Here is a 21,643-nt window from a genome sequence, read left to right on the forward strand (position 1 = left end):
ATCTGGCTGTCTCTTAGCAACAGGTGTCTGTGCTTCACTATGATATGTGTGCTTGCCAAATGATGTGGCGTTTCAGTGTCAGAGTTTAACTCTCAGTGATATGAAAATATTTGTGTTTGCTCAAACTCTGCCAAGTCGTGTGGTGTAGACACAATGACCTAAATAAATACCCACAATGCACTGACGCTCTGGGCGATGCATGTTCGACACAGTGTAATCGCTCTCTAATGTGCCAGATGTATAAAATATTCTTTCCCATGCATGCAATGTATGCATAAAATATGACCCAGTTCTGCATCCAAAAGCAGTTAGGAAAGGATCCTGCCATCTGAAATGTGATTTAAAGTGTACATAAATACAGATGTTTGCAAGTTGGACTAGTCTTTTGCAAGGTCATGTCGCAGATCAAGCGGCAATTTTGGATTTATGTTTATCCGTCTTTGTTTTTTGTAGATGTTTTATGGTGTTTGACATTGTAATGGATGATGGTTTTGATGTAGGTTCCTTTTGTCCCGTTGCAGCTTTAGGGAGCCCATCTCATCCTGCTTATGGCAGTAAGAGGCGTTCTGCTGACTCATGCCTGTGTATCAAAGGCTCTATGCATTTGTGCTGACTCACTCACAACTTTTATTAAGGTGACAGAGTAGAACATATGTTGCTTTATGGTGTAGATACACTGAGTCTCAACATCTGCACTTACACACTCACTCAAAGCTTTAGGCTATGTACTAGTCTACTAATAGTGCAGCTTCACAAGGTATTTGGCCTTTGTAACTAAGATTTCAAAATATACATATGTACTGTATATGCTGACATAAAATTGAGTAAATACATGTGTATATAGATTGATCTAGATCTAGATATAAAAATATTTTTCAGCTTTAGTATATGCCCCTGATACAGTGTTTTCTGTCAGACTAAGAGATGATGCAATAAAGTCTGATGAAGCATACAGTGTGTGTGTGTGTGTGTGTGTGTGTGTGTGTGTGTGTGCGTGTATCATTCTGGCAATTTGAAAGACATCTTTAGCCTTCTAAGCCAATTAAATTGGAGCTGCATAACAAACACACACACACATTTGTGTGTTCCTCCCACAATACCAATAAAATGTGGGAATATCTGTTGTTAGTTGATTTGTTTATTCATTGACTTCTCAGTATGACTATTGCAACTTTGTCAAAACAGCAAGCTCTATTTGGGTTGCCATGTGCATTTGATTTGTTTATGGAGGACTCCTACTGCTCTAAGACTTTAAAATCAGTCATTGCTATCTACCATCGAGAACCTTGGATACATATGGCAGTTTATTGTGCTGGTGTTTGGTAGTCTAGGTCATGTACACAGGCTGGTGATCTGTGGACTTTGCATTGGGGGCTTTCTAAAATAAGGGCTAAACAGTTGGCAAAGTACTGTTCAATCTCAGCAATTATAAGGAAGCATGTTTATTTGGAAAAGGCGAAGTTTCCTGTACCCATAGAACTGTATGATCCATAACAATGAAATTACATTTGACTGTAATGTGGAATCAAATAAAGTATATGAAATATGTGTGTGATTGTCCTTCTGCCATTTTGAAATATATATTTAGCCTTCTAAGTCAATTAAATTGAAGCTCCATAACAAACAGACACACATTTGTGTGTTCTTCCCACAATACCAATAAAATGTGTGAATATCTCTTGAGTTGTTTATTCATTGTTTTCTTAGTATGACTAACAGCAAGCTCTAAACTGATTGGCTGGCTTTCTGTAGTTTCTGAATGCACACGGTTTTATCCATCTGACTTTTGTTTGAGACACTAAGTAGCAAGTATACAGGGTATCTTTAAACGCACCTGGATACTCCTCTGCTTTGTATTTTAAACTGCGATTGGATTACATCATGGAAATGTCGGCCTCCTGTCTAAGTGGGTGATTCTTGGCCAGAATAAGCTGCACTTTGAACTGCATTTGTTTCATATGATCAGAACTTTGGCTATGAGAGTTACTATAAGGAAGTACATGGTAGTTATCTCTGAAAATCATTTCAAATGTCAGTTTTTATATCTGAGACACTGATCAGTGCTGGTGTATGTATTTGTGTTAAGTCTGCTTATAATGAGTCAACGTTTCACTTAAATCAGCTTGTGAGTGTTTGCATGTGATATCTTTGATCCCAAGGTTAATGCACCACTGACTTTTTTTTTTGACTTTTCTGTCACAGCTGACCACCTGTATTCTTTCTGTCACCTTTACCTTACCCCAAACTTTTGCCCCCCACCATCCAAACCACCTGTCTTGGCTAACACACAATAGCCTTCTGATTATAGCATGTTGTATATGCACTCTGTCCTCTCTATGATTCTATGATTCACTCACACTTTGAGGGTGTGTAATTAGAGGTTTTATCTTGTGAAAATCATCTAGTGTTTTTTAAAGACCTCTATTTAAAGAAATCTTAAAATAAATAATAATAAAAAAACAAACAAAAAAACAGTTTTTCAAATTTCTGTTTTTCTTTTTTGGAATATAAGCATTCAATTTAGCATGTAGACAAACATTAATATTCATAATTAAAGGCTGCAAAAAGAGATTATTCTAAATATATATGCTTGTGACATACACAAATTAAAAACTATTGTATATATACTGTATAATGTATTGATTTATTTTTGTCTAAATTAGTTTATTTTGTGTAAACATTTATTTATCCATTCATTCATACATTAAAATACATTTTGTACCATAAAATAATTGACTTACCTTTATTTATTTATTTATTTGTTTGTTTGTTTGTTTGTTTTTCTGTAACTTAACAATAATTAGGTTATATTTTATTTAATTTTGTATGAATTTATTTTACATTTTGTTTTATAATTTATAATATACTTTCATACTGCCAAGAAAATTGTAGAATAGTAGGATATAATTTTTAAATCCAGTTTACCTTTATATCCAATAAAAATAGTATAACAGGTAACATGAGCAAGTTCTTTCTCCCATCCCTTTATGATTACACACATGATATGCTATTGCAACAGGCTTCTGGAACAAGGCTGTGTTGTTGTTTCTAAATGGTTAGAGCTCATGTGAAGGCCCATTGTTCCCAAGGGCAGTCTGAACACACCAACAATACGCCATCGACCAGGAGCTCATGATTGATGTTCTGATAGCTAGGGACTAATCAATAGATTGAAGCAGTGTGTGAGTGTGATGGGGGAGAGAGGGGCTTCCTCTGTCACTGCTGCTGACTGCAGACTCCCACCTCCATCACAGCAACACTCCTGAGTCTGACGGTGATGGAGTCCCTCCATAAACAATCTGTTGTTTGCTGACCTGAACCTGGAAAAACTGTGCTGACAGTGAATGCGAATGAGAAATAGTTCACCCCAAAAAGGGAAATTCAGTCAGTATTTATTCCCCCATTATTTCGATTATTTAAATCAACATTATTGTTATTAACATTATTACATTGTAGTATACCCAAAAGTTGTCAATGATTTAAAATATCCTTTTAAACTGGGATAGGATAGGATCCAATTTAATTTGGATCCAAACCCAAACACTCGCACACCTACAGCCAATAATGCAACAACATGAAAAATCATCAGTCTCACACGATTCTCTCAGCACATTGTTTTTCACCTCAGATCACTCATCAAAGGTGAACTTCGCAATCTTTCTCTCTGATTAAATTCATTAAGCAGTCATACAGTGTTAACAAAATCACTAATGCAGGAGAATGCAGGGGCAGGGATGATGGACAGAGCATTTCCGTGGGACTATTGTACCTGTCGGCCTGCTGTCAGAGAGAAATGCTTTAACTGTGCGTTTAATCTTCTCTAACTTCTTTTATCTGGTGCTTTCAGAGAGATGGAGAGGTAAGAGAGTGAAGCTGGAGAAAAAGTGGCTGCTAATAATGTTCTGGGTCTAGCTGTTTTAAATAAGGTTGCTTTAAATAAGGTTGGTGTTCTCTGTACTATGTTGTTGGTAGACGGGAAGTGTGCTTGTTAAACAAGATGGACCGATTGTTCTCTAATAATCATGGTGAATTCTATCATTTTATATAAATTAGAATATTAAAAAAATTCTGTTGTATTTAGTGTACAATTTTTTCATGATGTCATTTTAATTGTTATTCATTGATCATTTATTCAGAAACCTTTATTATTAACTCTTTCCCTGCCATTGAAGGAATTTTCCAGCTTTTCTGTGTTTTCACCGATGTATTGTGTCTTCTGAAAGAGTATTGAATGTCAGTCAAAACACTGCAAAGAAGAAGCAGAAGCAATTGATAGCGTATAGCAAATGCATGTGTAAAACAATGCAATCATCAAACATTAATCATTAAATAAATCAAAACTGCCTAACATCACAAGATGAAATGGCGATCCAGAAAGTGGTATAGAACCATGCAATCTATTCCACCTTTGATTTGATCGTCGATCTGAATCTGATCTAGATGTAGTTTTTACATCAAACTTTTTGTTTAAAATTTTGCTTTTTTCATGAAACTTACCCACATTCAAGTGTTGATAAAAATATATATTTATATTGCATAAAGCTTGAATACATTTTTTTTGTTGTTGTCGTTGTTGTTTAAAAACAGAGGCTCTGTTCTTTGCTTAGACATTTGTTTAGCTTAAATTTAGTTTAGCTACTTTTTATTAGTAACTTTTTGTATGGCTTATTGCTTTTTTAAACATGTGATTTGACAATCTAATGATGACCAGTGGGATTTGCAGTGCATCTTTACTCATTAGTTTTACAGAGCGACAGTGACCAGACATGAATGTTGTATTACTGTGAGCAGTTAGAGGTGAGACACAGGAGCTTTTTCTTCATTAGGACATCACTATGATTGCAAACATGACTAGACTGTCCAAAAAAATTTCATCAGGATCTAATACTGCCCTTCACAGCACGCAGCTCTCTTTTTCCAGCTAACCCAGAGCCGTTCATAAAACTGTCCAGCTTCCAACACACTGCGATTTGCTGTAAAGGCTGGAAACAAAAAGCAAATCGCCTAAATCCCCTCCATGGGATTTCTGTCATTAACTCATAGAAGAAAGCCTGTCGCTCCGTCTGCCGGTGCACATGCTGTCCGCTCCCCTTCCAGATCTTTCCACGATGGCAATTAGGTTTAAGAGAAACACGCTGTTACACATCCGTATATTTACATTTACGTGTCCAACTGTGCAGCCATCATGACAGTTTAGGCGCTTAAGTGAGAGATGCCGTGATTTCATAGTTCAGGCGACCAACAAGGTCGGATTCTTACGGAGTCGTATATTGTAAACATAGCCGGTGCGTGTGTGGGTAAGTCAGAGGCTGAGAATAGTATGCTCAGAATTCCCAGAGTGTGTCCATATGGCTTTTATTGGAAAAGAGTGGAGTCATGCGCAGGTGACGGGTCCGACTGTGATTAGATTGAACCCAGTGTAGAAATGCTTTGATAAGCCTCCCCATGAAACAGAACAGTGTCTGACTCATCAATGAAGAAAGCTGCCCAGAATTAGTGAGAGGACCAATTACACATAACAAGATCAGCTCAATATAGAGAAACAGGGAAAGATAGGAGGGAGGAAGAGGGGAAAACAAAAGGTGTGTTTGTTTGTTTCTGGCTGTGATAGTTCATTAGCACGCTAGTAGGGGAGAGGGCAGCTCTCTGGGCATGTAGCGTGCCTGCAGACCTGATGAAGGGCATCTTTTATATGAGCCAAATAAACAGCTTCTCCTTTGTGTTATAGGACACCTATGCATGATATGATACAGTAAATGCATATTATATAAGATTCAAAATTAAACTGATTGCTGGTAAGAACATTCTTGTAAATGATTGTCACAAAGCTCAGCCTGATTGTTTTAAGCTGCTAATGAGAGCAGTGGGACTGGTGAACATGCATGGAACAAAATGGTCATAAATCTAGCAATCCCAAAAATTATAATATTTGTGTATTCAGATATTTATTTAATCATAGCATGTAGAAGTAATCATTTGCATTTTTTTTTATTAATATAAACCATAATCAAGGCTTTAAATGAGATTAACCGTGATTAACCGAGATTAACGAGATTGAGTTAACTAAAGTGAGTTATTTCTATGCTAAATATTTTTCCTCTTCGATTTTCTTATCATAAATTGAGCTTTTGTTAAACATATTAAACATATTCATAATAACAGACATATTAAATAATTACATCATTTACAGTAGGTTTGCCAGCCTGAAAGTTTCTGATGAGATCAGCTACAGTAACTTGCGTCATACTATTACTACAGACTATTATTTTAACCATTTTTAAAGCAGTTTTTTCAAGTGTTTGTGTCAAAATGATGAAGATTAGCTCCCAAGAAGATCTTATCCAGTAATCTTAAACAACTGGGAATGTCATGGAAATTCATTGGTCAGAAGTGATGGGAACTCCTTCTATAATCTCATAACACACTCTGGCCTTACATTCTGATTTCAGAATTTTCTGTAGGAGGTAATCATTGGTAGCATTAATAATCATGACCACCCAGCGGCAATGTGCATGCAGCTCTGAACATTTTCAGTCTTCAGAATGAGAACAATGTTAAAGAGGGTGACTTTGGGGTATGCTGTTGTGCTGGGTTGCTTTTTTGAGGCTCATGGGCTTTGTGCTTTATTTTAAAGAGTTCTCTCTGCACGTCCATTAGAGATTGCTTCACAAAAGAACCTTCCCAGCTGCTCGTCGCGCTTTCTTACATGCTTTCTCCTCTCGTGTTCCATGTGTTATGTGTTCTCCCTCCAGCTCCAGCAAATCCATTGCTTTGATATGCAACTCATGTTTGCTTTTTAAGGGCACTCTCTCTTCGTTTTTCTCACAATCTTCTCTCACCTTCTCTCTCCCTCTCTATCCAGCATCTAAACGTAATTGCTCTGGAGTGAATGTGGTGGAGACGCAAGCTGAGTAATGCAGAGTGCTCAGAGACACTGCAAGGAGACTCGTAATTATTACCAAACCCTCTTCCCTGATGTGGACAGATAGCCTGTCTCTCTCTTTCTCGTCCTCCCTGACGTTTTCTGCTTTCTGTTTCTGTGGCTTTAGGTTATGTGCTACATATCATTTTATTTTATATTTAATACATATTTGACTAAAAACAAGAATGGGATAGATGTTCAGTGTCCATTGGGTTGTACTGTTGTATCCCATATGCAGCACCCATTTACTTTCAAACGTATAAAACTAGTTTAAAGCTGAGTATTTTTGTCCAGTTGAAATGACCGTGTGCGTATGAGTATTTTGTGAATAATATCATGTGAACAGAGATCCAGTAGACACACACAGGGTTCCTTCGGTGCACGAATAAAGACTCCATGGACCTGCAACCCCCTGTGTGACATTGTATGTCATCTTTTTGTAGCAAAATAAATATTTAGTTGAGTATTAAAGTTTAACATTGTTTGGTTCAGTTATATGAAATATAATCTTTTCTTTTCAAATGACATCTTCCAGATTCCATGTGCTGATTTGATCCAATCAAATTATAGAAGTTCAGAAAATGTTTAATCATTTTGAGTAGTTTGCAGATACCCTTTGTAAGTAGCTTCCCAACACTGATCTCAATATTTCACATCCAGTTCATTAGTTGTGTGGTTATCAGTGGCTCCCAATAGCCCAGCAGCCGTTGTTCACATCTCACATCATTCACTTTATTGAGTTGTTTGTGTGTATGTGTGCGTGTGTGTGTGTGTGTGTGTGTGTGTGTGTGTGTGTGTGTGTGTGTGTGTGTGTGTGTGTGTGAAGGAGAGGTGGTGTCGTGAAGTTTGGGCATGCAGTGAGACTCTGAGGTTGGAGTAATAAAACTTCCAAGCCAGGCTATTTCAGGCTGCACCCCTGGGGCTCCAAGAGAGATGGAGGGAAAAGGTAAACACTGTAAAAATAGAATGAAAGAAAGACAGAAGGAAAGAGATGAAAAGAAGAGGGATTCCTGGACATCCAAATCACTATTTCAGTCCTAGTGCCTTTAGACGGCTGATGATATCATTGAGAAATGCTATCATTCTCTCTCTCTCTTTCTCTCTCTTTCTCTCTCTCTCTTTCTCTCTCTCTCTTCATTGAAGGTTCAGCATACCAATGAGCACAGCGCTGCACCACTGCACTTCTCCTCTGTGGAGTCGTGACTCTCTCTCATCTCTGCTGTTCACTCTTTACCTCAGTGACACTCGCTTCTGTGCCTTCTGCTTAAACTCCGTCCCAGTCAAAGAGAATAGGATTATTGTTTAGAGAATTAAGAGAAGTATTGTTCTTTATTGTGTCTTCTCTTTTTACCACTTACTGTATCTCTTTTGTCTCTTCTTTTATATGCTCATCCCATTACTTCTTGGCTCATCTCTTCACATCTCTCTTTAAAGTGCTTTCTTTCTTTCTTTAATTTATTATCTCATAGTGGATCGTGTATTTTAGTCTCATTCCTCATCTCATGTTGAATCATCATCTTGTTCCTCATCTCCTTTCTTTCTTTCTTTCTTTCTTTCTTTTCAAATCTCATATTTGATCAGGACTCTCATCTCATGCCTCATCTCCTTGTCTCCTTTCTCTGCACTTCTCATCTTCCTTCTTTTCATCTCATCTTGTCTCTTCTCATATCTGTTGTATATCTATTCTGTTGTCATCTTGTCTTATCCTATATTTGTCTCTTCTCTTCTCTTCTCTTGTCTTCTCTTCTCTTCTCTCACAGTCTCACACCAGTGAGTTTAATGTCTTCTTTCTATTCTGCTCTTTTCTGTTTTCGCTGAACTTCAGTTCCCATAACTCCCTCTGCGACAGGCTCTGATTTCACAGGGAGTTATCATCAGGCAGTGTATGGCATGTGGGCTTGTGGATCAGCGGATTCATTTCATAAGACCCCAGCAGTGGTGTATGTGAGAAAGGCTGTCGGGGTTATTGAATAAAGCACTGAGCTTGTTGTAATGCACCGCACACACACCACCAGAGTCAGCACTCTGCTGCCCACCGCTCTAACTACACAACACACACACTCTCCATCCGGCCCACTTCCTGTTAGCTTTTAATTATGATTGTATGCAAATGAGATTATTACATACACCAGTACTCTCACTGCCAGACACTGCAGATCTATTAGATTACAGTTCGTACATGCTGTACAGACATGACGCCATGGACTGCAGTCAGCTGTACCTCCAGCTACATAGGAAAAAGGGGAAAAAATGTTAACGAGTATCAGTACTATCTCTGGCAAACCATTAAATCAGCAGGAAACTTTCCCTAAACAAAGTGTCCTTGGGCGATGCTGGAAAATGCCCACCACTGCATTCACAGCCAAATGAGACCAATAGTCTTTAATTATCACAATCTGGAAAACAGATATTCTAGTGTTAATAATCAAGCAACTGGCTAAATATGTGAGGAAGTATTTTAGGACCGTCTGTTCTGAGGGTTGGTGATGTAATGCATGCAAATATTATAAACACTCAGTCACCCGCAAGTTCTCAGTAGTGTGCAGCGCTAGATATAATAATCACTGAAAGGATAATCACGTATGGAACAGATAGAGCCAAGAACACTAAATTGAGATGCATACTCAACATAGCCGTAAACTGTTTGGCACTTGCAATAGACTCAGTGCGGGCTTTGAATTTCTAAAAAGATGTAGTCGGAGATACTGTACAGAGTTGAAAGTGAAAGGCCCTTCTGTGCTTTCAGACAATACGGCCCAAATACACCGAAATGATCACTTTCAAAGATAGAGCAGTGTCTTTCGAGAGTTTTTGGTTGTGATAATGAATGAAGAGTGTCTATTTATTCATTTAAAGGATGAATATCTCTCTATCTATCATTTGTTTGTTTATTCTATCATTTTATTGTTCTGTCTATCTTTTGTTTGTTTGTTCATTCTATCATTTTATTGTTCTAGCTATCATATCATATCTATAATTTTTTTGTTCATTCTATCATTTTATTGTTCTAGCTTTCATTCTATCTATCTATCTATCTATCTATCTATCTATCTATCTATCTATCTATCTATCTATCTATCTATCTATCTATCGACAGACACAGTGGGCGTGGTGTCAGGCTTTTATTAACAGAAAATAAAACATAAAGAGGGAGTAAAAATGGCCAAAGTGGAGAAGTGGCCAAAACATACAGGGGATCTGGTGTCCTCGCTGCGGGGTTTGTGTGGGTCGGAAGTGTTCATGGAGGAAGGGTTCAGTCAAAATTTTCAATCATTTTATCAAAAGTTCAAAAAGGTTCTGTTGAGCTGTACTATTTTACTTTAGTAATATAACTACAAAGTACTCTTGAATTAAATTGGAAGAGAGACCAATTGGCGAGCACTTTGCCATATCTGTCAGAGGCAAGTGTGTGTGTCGTGTGTGTTGCAGTAGAACACTTCAGGCATTTTTCTTTCATTAACCGGACGGACAATCAGCCGGAAAGCCTTCCACTGAATATCAAATATCTCTGATCATTTGGCAGCTCTCCCAGCAGGTGTGTGAGTTCTGACTGCCTGTCTGCTGATCAGATGTTATCATACTAACTGTGCAATATAGCAGTCTGTGTATGAGAGAGAAAGTTTGACCTGTATTTAAAGGTGCATCTTTCACTTAGCTTCACACATAAAAAGATGATGACGTTTATATCTTTATAAAAGACTTCTTTGATGATTCTGGTGTGACTGAAGTGAGCACAAGTCATCTGATATTTCAGTGTCTCAGAGCATCGTTGAGGCTTTTATAGAGTTGTGTTTTCAGCTTATTGCGTTCTTTAAGTGTTTCCGTTTGGAAATGGTTTTTTGATAAATGCCGAAGCGCAGGTCAAAGCACTCTCAAACTCACTCACACACACACACACACACACATATAGGTAATGGGACTGGAGTACTTGACTTTTTCTAGGATTTTTGCATGCGTGTTTACTCTATTTTCAATTCATGCAGATCTCACTTTGCATTCATACTGATCTGGTCTCCATTTCTATTTACCCAGTGTTCATTCATTCCACTGAGTTGTTTGTTTGTTTGTTTGTTTGTTTTGTCCTTAAAGGAATAGTTCACCCAAAAAAAAAATTCCCAAAAATGTACTCAACATCAGGCCATCCAAGATGAGTTTGTTTCTTCATCAGAGTAGATTCTTCATGAATGAATCCTCTGCAGTGATTGGGTGTTCGATTTTCTCTTAATTAGATATGATAATTGATGGACTGAATCACTGTGATTATTGTAATGTTTTTCATCTGATTGGACTCTCATTCTGACGGCATCTATTCACTGCAGAGGATCCATTGATGAGCAGTCTGATCGGATGAAGAAAAACTCATCTACATCTTAGATGGCCTTAGAGTGACTGCTTTTTCAGCAAATGTGGCAAATGTCTGTAATGTGAAGGTGTGATGACAGGGTTGGATCCAAATGCAGTTTTGTCAAGAGCATAGTCAGACAGCCAGGGTCAAACACCAGCAAAACAGTCAAATCCAAGGCACAGGCAAAAGAGTAATCCAATACACAGGCAATGGTCAGGGCAGACAGTTAGGGGTCAAAAACACAAAAAGGCAAAGAAACAGGGAAACTAGGAAACACGGAAACTAGAAACATGCTACAGGATATCAGTCATCACTGGTACTGAGTGCTCATGAGTCTGGGCAAAAGGTTATGGGAAAAGTCAGGGATGGAGTGCCCTCTGGTGGAGCTCATAGGCATTCCAGTTGGTGATCATGACCCCTCTGGGGTCAGAGGTCATTTTCGGATCCTTGAGATGTTTTGACATGCCCTGACATTTGTGCTTATTTTAACTACGTGGAGACTGGGAAGACAGAAAGTGAACCCTGTTTGTTTTCTTCATCTAATATTAGTTAAAATAACATTGCAGTTAACAAAACAGCAAAGTTAAACCAGAAATATTCAAACATTTCTGCACAAATACAGTAGGTCAATGTCTTCATTATGATTGGATCATTTGAAACAATCATATTTTCTCAAAATTATTCTTGTTCAAAAAATTTTGCTATACTGTGGCAATATATATACGTTCCAGCCCACCTCTTTTTTTCCAGGTCCGTAATTACATTAATTAATGAGAACATTTCTGGTTTTACGATCCTAATTTACACTTGTTTGTGTTTAGGTTTTTTTCTTATTATTTGAGTGATAATTCCAGCCAATTAGGTGGAGCCGTGTCAGACTGGGGCAAAAATGCTGTAGCCTTTATTTCAGGCACAAGATTTGATTGGTTCAGTGAAAAAGCATTACTTAACCTTGCACATATTGCACATTAGTATAGTAACAACAGCAATAAGTAAATGTAATCACAGCCTGTTATTGAACACAATTACTAAGTTATGAAATCATACCATTACTTAGACATTGTATTGTACTGTAATTAGTGTGAGCAAATGCTTAATGTGACCTTGCTTTTACCCATCAAGCTATTTAATGCATAAAACAAACCAGATATTAGACTAGACATAACCTTCCTGAGCTGGTAGTTTTTGCAGTTTAGCATTTGCCATTTAGCTTTTGGTTGCTTTAATGAAAGTTATTGAGCAATGGGATTCATTAGAGATATATGATTAGATTTGATACACCCTGTCTCTCTCTCTCAGAAGAAGAAGAGGCTTATCACAGTTAAGTGGCCTGGAAATTTAGAGCTGCGGCTATCATTCTATTTATTAAAGCTAAAGAGAGTGCAAAATTGAACCCAGTTGATTAGCATGTGACTGACGTGCATCTCAACTCAGCTCAACCGGTGGTTTGGTTACACAGATTAAACTTTATTACATATCAAGTTAATAAGATGGTTAACAGATCGGAACACACATACACACTTGCTTTCATATACTGACACACACATGTACTTCATACTAATACTCATGAATACAGACATGCATTAAAGTATTGCAAAAAAAAACATCCCAGTACAATAACTCGTACGAGTATATATACCATGTTGAAACGGTTTAATATTTTTGTGGAATTCGTAATAGAATAGAAAGAAACAAGAAAGAGCAGCATTATTGAAAACAAATCTATTCGTATTTAAATGTCTTTACTGTCGCTTTTGACCAATTTAATGTGTCCTTGCTAAATAAAAGCACAAACTTATTTTTAAAAAGGTTTAAATTGTTCATAGAATGATAGTTTATATTCATTTAAAAAGTTGTCCAAAAAACATCATTCCGGTCATTCCATAGCCCTCCTCCTTTTATGTAAGCTTTAAAACTCTCTTTTTGTGTCTGTATCAATCTTTTCCTTTTAACATCTCTTTCTGAGCTGTATCTCGTTCATGTGTGATTTGGCTCAGTTGTGTCATTTACCTGTGAATGAGCTGAAAATGACTGAATGAGCAATAGAAAGTCCTAACAGAAAGTCCTTCACTATATCCAGCTACATTCATTCACTTCTGATTTATGCTGAAAAGAAATGAACGAATCGCGCTCATTACACTGTGTCTGTATTTGTTGAGCTCATATTGTGCACAGTTGAAAAGTTCCTTGCTGGCTGAATTACTCATTTTCCTTTCATCTTTTTTAAGACTCAGTGGGGCTTTGAAGCTGATAAGAATGGAGATTTTTGATAGTATCTCAACATCCGAAAAGCAACACTCTCCTGTGTGCTTATACACACACACTTCAGGCCCTTCTCCTCAGAAACAACGGTCCTTCTGTCAAGAACTCGCCGTGGCACTTTGCCTCAGTCGGCTGCTGGTTGATGGTCAGGGACTGACACTGAGAGCTTGGCAAGTGTTTCTCCCATGGTGCTGTTTTCTAGTATGTGTGAAGGCCTGTTTTCAATATGCCAAGCGTGTCCGAGCACACGGCAGAGCAGGAGAGGTCTGGTGGGCCCACTTTGTTATTAACACACTAGATCGAGTCCGTTGAGTGATCAGTTATGTAAGACACACGCAGATCTAAAAACGTCTACACAGACCTGCTGTTCTTTGCAGTCATTGCGGATAAAAGAGCACGAGTTGTTCCTTCAGGACACATCGAAAGGATCGCACACACTTCACTTACGCTTGATTATTCTGTAAGTAAATTTGTGGCTTTTATTTTCTGTAATGTTAGCTTCTTGTACCAAAAGCAGCCATTTTTTTGGACAATTTCTATGTTCCCTCTCAGGCTTAAAATGTAACTAAACTCTAAACTTAAATGAAATACTTGGTTAGAAAGACCAAGTCCATAGGCATTTTGGCATTGTGTGACATTGTGTTTATAAATATGTTATAAATATGGTGACTATGATGTAAGAGTGTGTGTATAATGTAAATTTCCAGCTGTAATTGAACATTGCATTGTTTTACAGTTATTGTTGTTAAGAAATAAATAAATAAAAGATTGATTAAAAAAAAGTTGCTTAAAAGTTAGATCTTAATTTATATAATATATCTATATAATTTTAAGTGGCTTATATATATATATAGAGTGTGTGTGTGTGTATAAATTATTTAAAAAGTACTAAGATAGAAAATAATAATAATAAAAATATATATAAAACAAAAAAATGTAAAAAACATTTCTTATAGTTCTGACATCATGGTGACACATTTTGAATTCAGCTGTTTATTTCATGTTCATATTTTCATATTTTAAAGATCTGGCTTCTTACCAAAATGTACTGTTCTGTGTTACTCAGGGCAGTTGTTTCCACACACATCCAGCAAATCTGTCTATGAAACACTTATATTTGCAAAATTGCCTCTTTTCATGCAGCATGCCCAATTTTTCTGCCTAATATCCATAACTGGTCAGTCTGTGTGGACTGGGTTATGGGCAGATTGTGTTATGAACATTAGATTACGTTGACAGCACATCAAACTTGAGGAAAATCCTGTTTTCCATGAAATGTCCCCTCAACACAATAACACACTGATTTCTCTGAACACAAATATTGAAAACATTCAAATGAGAAGCACCACTGATGGTGTGCGTATTATTTTCCTCCTGAATTTATTACAAGACAAGCCCAATTTACACAGGTGTTTAATTGTGACACGCAGCACAGAAATCCATTTGTATGTGTCTGGAGGCACGTGTGTGTGTGTGCGCGTAACCTCAGTCACTAGCATTGAGGTGATAGTTTTCTAATGGCTGTGCTGCCAGCTAGATCATCACTAAATCCACTCACAGAATTTTGAATCTCTTTTTTAGAGAAATTTAGATGATTAGCTTTGATTCTTTCTCAAAAGAAAATTTAGTGTGTGTGTGTGTGCTCTTGTTTTTGTTACATATCAGGACACAATTCTGTATAATGACATGGGTTTGGCACAGCTATTACAAGGAGAGGGCGACTTATGAGAACATAACCCATGTCCCCATTTTTCAAAACGCTTATAACTGAAAGTGAAAGTCGTGACATTTGCCAAGTATGGTTACTCATAATCAGAATTGGTGCTCTGCATTTAACCCATCCAAGTGCACACACACAGCAGTGAGAAGTGAACAAACTGTGAACACACACCCGGAGCAGTGGGCAGCTATAGACCACCTTGCTCAAGGACACTTCAGACATGGGTATTGAGGGTGGAAGAGAGCGCTGTTCATTCACTTCCTCCTACCTACAACTCCTGCCAGCACCGAAACCAGAACCGGCGACCTTCTGGTAACTAGAACAGCTCTCTAACCATTAGGCCACAGCTTCCCCATTATAAATCATACAGAATGAGTTTTTTTGAGAAAGTAAAAATGCACAAAGTTTCCTGTGAAGGTTAGGGTTAGGTGTAGGGTTGGTGAAGGGCGATAGAATATACAGTTTGTACAGTATAAAAACCATTACACCTATGGGATGTCCCTTCTTTTGACAAAAATAAACATGTGTGTGTGTGTGTGTGGGTGTGTGTGTGTGTGTGTTGAGGAGTAATGGAAGTTTTGTATTTCAGTTGAACTTTTAGTTGCACCTCAACTAAAAGGATTTGTATCATGCTTTTTCACTTTTTTTAACATTAGTGTGTAATGCTTCTGTTTGAGCAAAAAAGGTTACTCCAAAGGGACATATTCTCATTAACATAAAACATCTCAAGAACTACAACAAACATCTCATTCTGACTACAGGACTCCTGTTCTGGATGCTGTGAAGTCACAATTTCACTCATTTAAATAATTCCCGCCCTCGGAATATGCAAAAACAGGGTCGAGACCATAGACTGTAAAACAAATTGTAATGGCATAATTGACAACATTATTAATATTTACAGCTGAGCAGATTAAAATAGGAGCCCTTTAAAAGTATTACTGACACAATCATGCCATGGCAACTGTTGGCCTCTGTTAAGGTTTTTTTTTTTTTCTTTTCTATAAATTATCAATTAAAATAATGACAATTCTGTTGATACAAAACTCCAGTTCATTCCTATGGCATGTTCTGAAGGTGAGCATTGGCCTTAAAGGATAACACTTCAAGAGCAAGAGGACCGAGTACTTCACTTAGAGGCTGAAAGACACACTGAGAAAAAGTGTGTGCTTTGTGTTTGTTATGTGCTCTGTTTAAGCGGGGTTTCACTTATATGCCATTTCCAGTTAAAGATCTACTTTAGTAGATCTTTACGATACACAGCACATGCTTACTTACTGATTTATGGAATTCATGGAGTATCACAAAATTGCCATCCTGGTTTTTTGCACACCTTACACATTGGATAAACACACACACACAGACTCGTACACACAGTTCTTTTAAACTGCAGTATCCTAGCAACTCCAATGCTGAAGGACTTGCATGTAACTTTATATGTTTTTAGTGTGTCTGGTGAGGTCACACATAATTAATTGTGTTTCTTCAGTTAGTGTAGAATATCACTATATGAATCAGTTTCCGGTTGAACACAATGTTCTGCACTGTCTCAGAGTTGGTCATTCAACTCACGTCACAGAATATTTCATCTATCGGTTCTCTCTCTGCAAGCTTATTTCCGAAAGCAAAAAGATGTTTGAATGCTTACTGAGATCACATTCATGCACACACCAAACATCTAAATTAGAAATGTACCATAGACTTCTATTAGTGTAAAGTTAATTATAACTATTTCCATAAATGTAAAATGTTTGCATTTTCAGAATAAAAAACAAAACTGTGTTTGCTTGATACAAATGTTTTTCCAGTTGATGTAAATTCCATCAATTACTAATTTGATTGATTGATTCATTGTTATTATCCAGGTATTAACACCTACAGCTAACTTTTACAGGGATCTATGTCTGATCAACAGATAAATGTGTGTTCATGAGATAATTATATAATAATTAATGTCTCGCTCTGTGTCTCTTTCTCCGACAGTGTTAAGTATAGGAGAAGGGGGTTTCTGGGAAGGGACGGTGAAAGGAAGAACCGGATGGTTTCCTGCAGACTGTGTGGAGGAGGTACAGATGAGACAGTTTGATCCTCGACTTGGTAAGAAGTGGCACACAATAATACATTTGCATACTAATACTGGCCAATATATATTCCATATTTATACTGTATTAAATATTTTTCTGTAGGCAAAATAAATCAACCAACATTATGAGAATTTTTATTAATTTTACATGTTTTTTTGCCTTTAGAACTGTGCCGGTAAACTAGTTTTGTACCCGTAACTTGTTTGATTAATTTCTGTGAATCGGTTCTTTAAAGTGTAAATTTCATTGAATCAGTTTAAAATGATGCATACTCAAGAATTTTAATTTAAATTGCCTTAAAAGTGGTCATTTATATTATATTGTTACATTTTATTATACTTTTATTGTGTTAAATGTTATATTTATATTATATTATTACATTATACTATATTTTAGGGCATTTTACTGCATTCTTTTTGTAGTAGCTCCAAACATTTTGAATCTAAATGCTGAAATAATAGTTTAAAATCAAACTCTAGAAACTCTAGATTGTCTACATGCCTAAAGTTGTTGTCTCACATGCATGGTTTTCAACAGTACAGTATGTCTGTAGATAAAACTTATAATCATATAATCCACACAAATAGTCCTCTCTCCGTGTGTTTTACTCTCTTCTGTCTGTTCGATCGTGCTCTCTCTCTCTCTCTCTCTCTCTCTCTTTCTTTTTCTAAATGCTGTTTTTGGAGGTGTTGAGATCAGGCAGGCAGGACAGTGTCTGTACTAAACATCCCATTTAAATGCATTGTGAGAGTGTGAGAAAGAGATGAAAAATTCCCACACACCTTTTCAGACTTGGCAAGTGTCCAATAATTCAAACACGCACACATAGAGAAACAGGTTAAAGGAGAGCTCTGAGTGATGTATTGCCTCCATCCTTTGAGAGCTTTCTAGAAATGAAAGATCTAATGATGCCAGGAAACCACTGGCAAGCCCCTGTAGATGTGTCTCCTGTAGAGCACCAGGGTGTTTCCCCATCAGCAGAGACTGGTTATATAGCAGAATCCTTCCATATTCATCATGTAAACATGTACAGTAATAATAATTCCTTACATTTATATAGCACTTTTCTAGGCACTCAAAGCGATTTACATAATCCGGGGGGTATCTCCTCATCCACCACCAGTGTGCTGCATCCACCTGGATCATGCGACGGCAGCCATATTGCGCCAGAACGGCCACCACACACCAGCTTATTGGTGGGAAGGAGACAGCATGATGAAGCCAATCAGCAGATATGGGGATTGTTAGGAGGCCATGATGGTCATAGGCCAATCAGCGAATTTTAGCCAGGATGCCGAGGTCACACCTCTACTCTTTCCGAAGGACATCCTGGGATTTTTAATGACCACAGAGAGTCAGGACCTCGGTTTAACGTCTCATACGAAGGACGTTGTTTGTTGACAGTGTAGTGTCCCCATCACTACACTGGGTTGCCAGGACCCACACAGACCACAGGGTGAGCACCCCCTGCTGGCCTCACTAGCACCTCTTCCAGTTTTCCCATGAGGTCTCCCATCCAGGTACTGACCAGGCTCAGCCCTGCTTAGCTTCAGTGGGAAACTGGTCTTGGGCTCCAGGGTGATATGGCTGCCGGCATGTATAAATTGGCAAATCGACTAGTTTGGGTTTTATGCTCTGAAGGAGCATGTGTTTAGGATTACTATTTAAAAACCACAGATATATAACTATATAATATTTCACATTTGTTTCGGTTTTTACAGAATTTTCGCTCAAATACATGCATCCAATACATGAGCATACAAGAATTCTTTAAAAAAAAATAGACCGACCCCAAGCATTGTAACGCTGTTGGTTTCTCCTCTCTCATTTCCTGTAGTTTCATAAGAAAACAGCATCGATTATCCTGAGAGCAAATATTGTAACAACCAGTAAGATCCCTTGAGACCATACTTAATTTGTAATGTGTCTCATTTTTTCCATTAGAATAAAATTAACAGTTTCTCTCCTTTTTAGCTTCAGATCACATGTATACACAGACACACACAGAGTTGCAATTTATGATGTCTTTCTAATGGAGTATGCACTGCTTGTTTTGCCATCTACATCCTCTTTATGGGCATCTGTGTTCACATAACTTTGAAGTATGTGCGAATATAGTGATTATCAGTGTACACAGGGCAAATCTACACACACCCTATGGAGTCCTTTTGGATCCATTAAAAAAAAAATCTAATTTTAGAGGGGGTTTTATTTTAAAAACCAACATGCAAAAATCTCTGCTAGAAAAACAAGCATTTGTGTATTTGGACCTTTAACTTAGTTATTACCTGCTTTGCTATTACTACTTACTACCCTGCTGGTAGAAGTTGTAACTAAACCATTTGGACCCAAAAGACATGCAATTTAGAGCTTAATGGAGTTACACACCAGTTAGAGGTGTTTCCCCAATTTGTTTTGCCTGTTTTGTTTTTTAGTAATAATGCACATACAGTTCAATGGCTTGTCAGTATTCTCAAGTCATCACCCATTGGCATGTATGGCAAACTGTAAGTTTAAGGCCCTGCTTGCAAGCTATTCTGCTATCCTTGGCATGCTAACAAGCAGCTTTCTCCAGGTATTCCGGTGCTGTTTGAGTTCCAGTGGTGTTTCAGCACCAACTGTGGTGGACAGCTCCCTGATTTTACTGGACAGCTCCTGCATGTCAGGAAACTGGAGACTAGTCCAGAACTGCAGAACTGCAGTGCTTCACTGTATGACAGATGTACCGTGAAGTGTGTGTGTGTGTGTGTGTGTGTGTCTACATCTGCACACTCCAGTCTCTAGTATCTCTGCTCTAAATCTGGTAACACTAGGGGTTCTGTAATAGGGATTGCATAATGCTGCTTATGATAGTGTGTTGATGTGTGTCAGTGTCCAGACACTCGTCAGAAGCTATAAGTCAATTAAACCATGTGTGATGATAGACCTGTCATCTGTCCATCTCCATCAAGACCTGCAAGTGTTAAAATGAGCATGTATGTGTGTCTTTTGTGTTAGTGTTTATCCAGCAATAACAGATGAAAGCTCTTTGACAGTGGAGGCAATATGTTTCACCTCAGTGAAGTGATGTGTACAATTAACCCAAACAAATCCCTTTATGTGCTTTGACTGTGTGTTTTTGTTTGTGTTTGTGTGTGTGTGTGTGTGTGTGTGTGTGTGTGTGCGTGCGCTCGTTTTTTGTGACATATCAGGACACAACTCTGTATAATGACATGGGTATGATGACACAGGTATTACAAGGAGAGGGTGAATTAGAAGGACATAATCCATCTCCCCGTTTTTCAGAACGCTTATAAACCATACTGAATGAGATTTTTGAGAAAGTAAAAATGCACGAAGTTTCCTGTGAGGGTTAGGTGTAGGGTTGGTGTAGGGCCATAGAATATACAGTTTGTACAATATAAAAACCATTGCGCCTATGGGATGTCCCCACTTTTAACAAAAACAAACGTGTTTGTGTGTGTGTGTGTGTGTGTGTGTGTGTGTGTGTGTGTGTGTGTGTGTGTGTGTGTGTGTGTGTGTGTGTGTGTGTGTGTGTGTGTGTGTGTGTGTGTGTGTGTGTGTGTGATTTAACATCGATTACTGAAGCCATTTCAGTCATGCATGTCATATTCTGAAGCCTGAACTAATGTTCATTCAGATTTCTCTCTGAGCTCACTGCTGTGTCGTGACTCCAGTGACATCAGTCTCATTCTCTTGAGCTCTCTCATCCTCTGTCTTTCTTGTTGGCTTCTTTTCATCCCTCATTCTCTGTAGTTGACCTCAGTACTTAGATTAGAGTGCTGCATATTTATTTACATTAAGTGTTTTTTTTTTGTAATTAGGCATATATATATATATATACATTTTTTTTATCTAAATCTTTCAGTACAATAGAATAATGTGTGGTTTTCAAGGGGCTGTTCAAAAGTGGTTTATAAAGGACCTGAAAGTCATACTCAAATAAAAGTACAGATATCTTCCCAGAAAATTACTATAGTAGATGTTGAAGTCACCGTTTAGAATGTACCTTGAGCAAAAGTCTTAAAGTATGTGATATTTAATGTACTTAAGTACAAAAAGTATTTTTTAAATCTGAAATGTTTAAAATGTTTTAGATCTAAGCATACATGAAATTATATAGCCCAAATATAAAAACCATACAGAAGCATTTTTGCGGTGTACAATTTAGAAAGCCTGGAATTTTGAGTTTGAATAGACTAATAAATCAATGTGTGTGCATTCTGTATATGATTTGGTGATAAAGACTGCTTGATAACGTCAGATTGCACATTACAACAATACTTACCATATTATTGCAGACGATACTG

At 37.6% G+C, this 21,643-nt stretch overlaps 1 protein-coding gene across 1 annotated transcript in view; it reads left to right on the forward strand.

The window, feature by feature from the left end:
- The window catches only part of LOC113079599 (SH3 and multiple ankyrin repeat domains protein 3-like), a 47,388-nt gene that overhangs the window by 8,708 nt on the left and 17,037 nt on the right, over positions 1 to 21,643 (forward strand). Inside the window, exon 3 of the mRNA XM_026251843.1 lies at positions 17,233 to 17,346. Within this exon, the coding sequence (XP_026107628.1) occupies positions 17,233 to 17,346 (114 nt within the window). The remainder of the gene's footprint in view (positions 1 to 17,232; positions 17,347 to 21,643) is intronic.

Source organism: Carassius auratus, unplaced genomic scaffold, assembly GCF_003368295.1.
Source record: "Carassius auratus strain Wakin unplaced genomic scaffold, ASM336829v1 scaf_tig00028675, whole genome shotgun sequence".
In the NCBI taxonomy this organism is placed as follows: domain Eukaryota; kingdom Metazoa; phylum Chordata; class Actinopteri; order Cypriniformes; family Cyprinidae; genus Carassius; species Carassius auratus.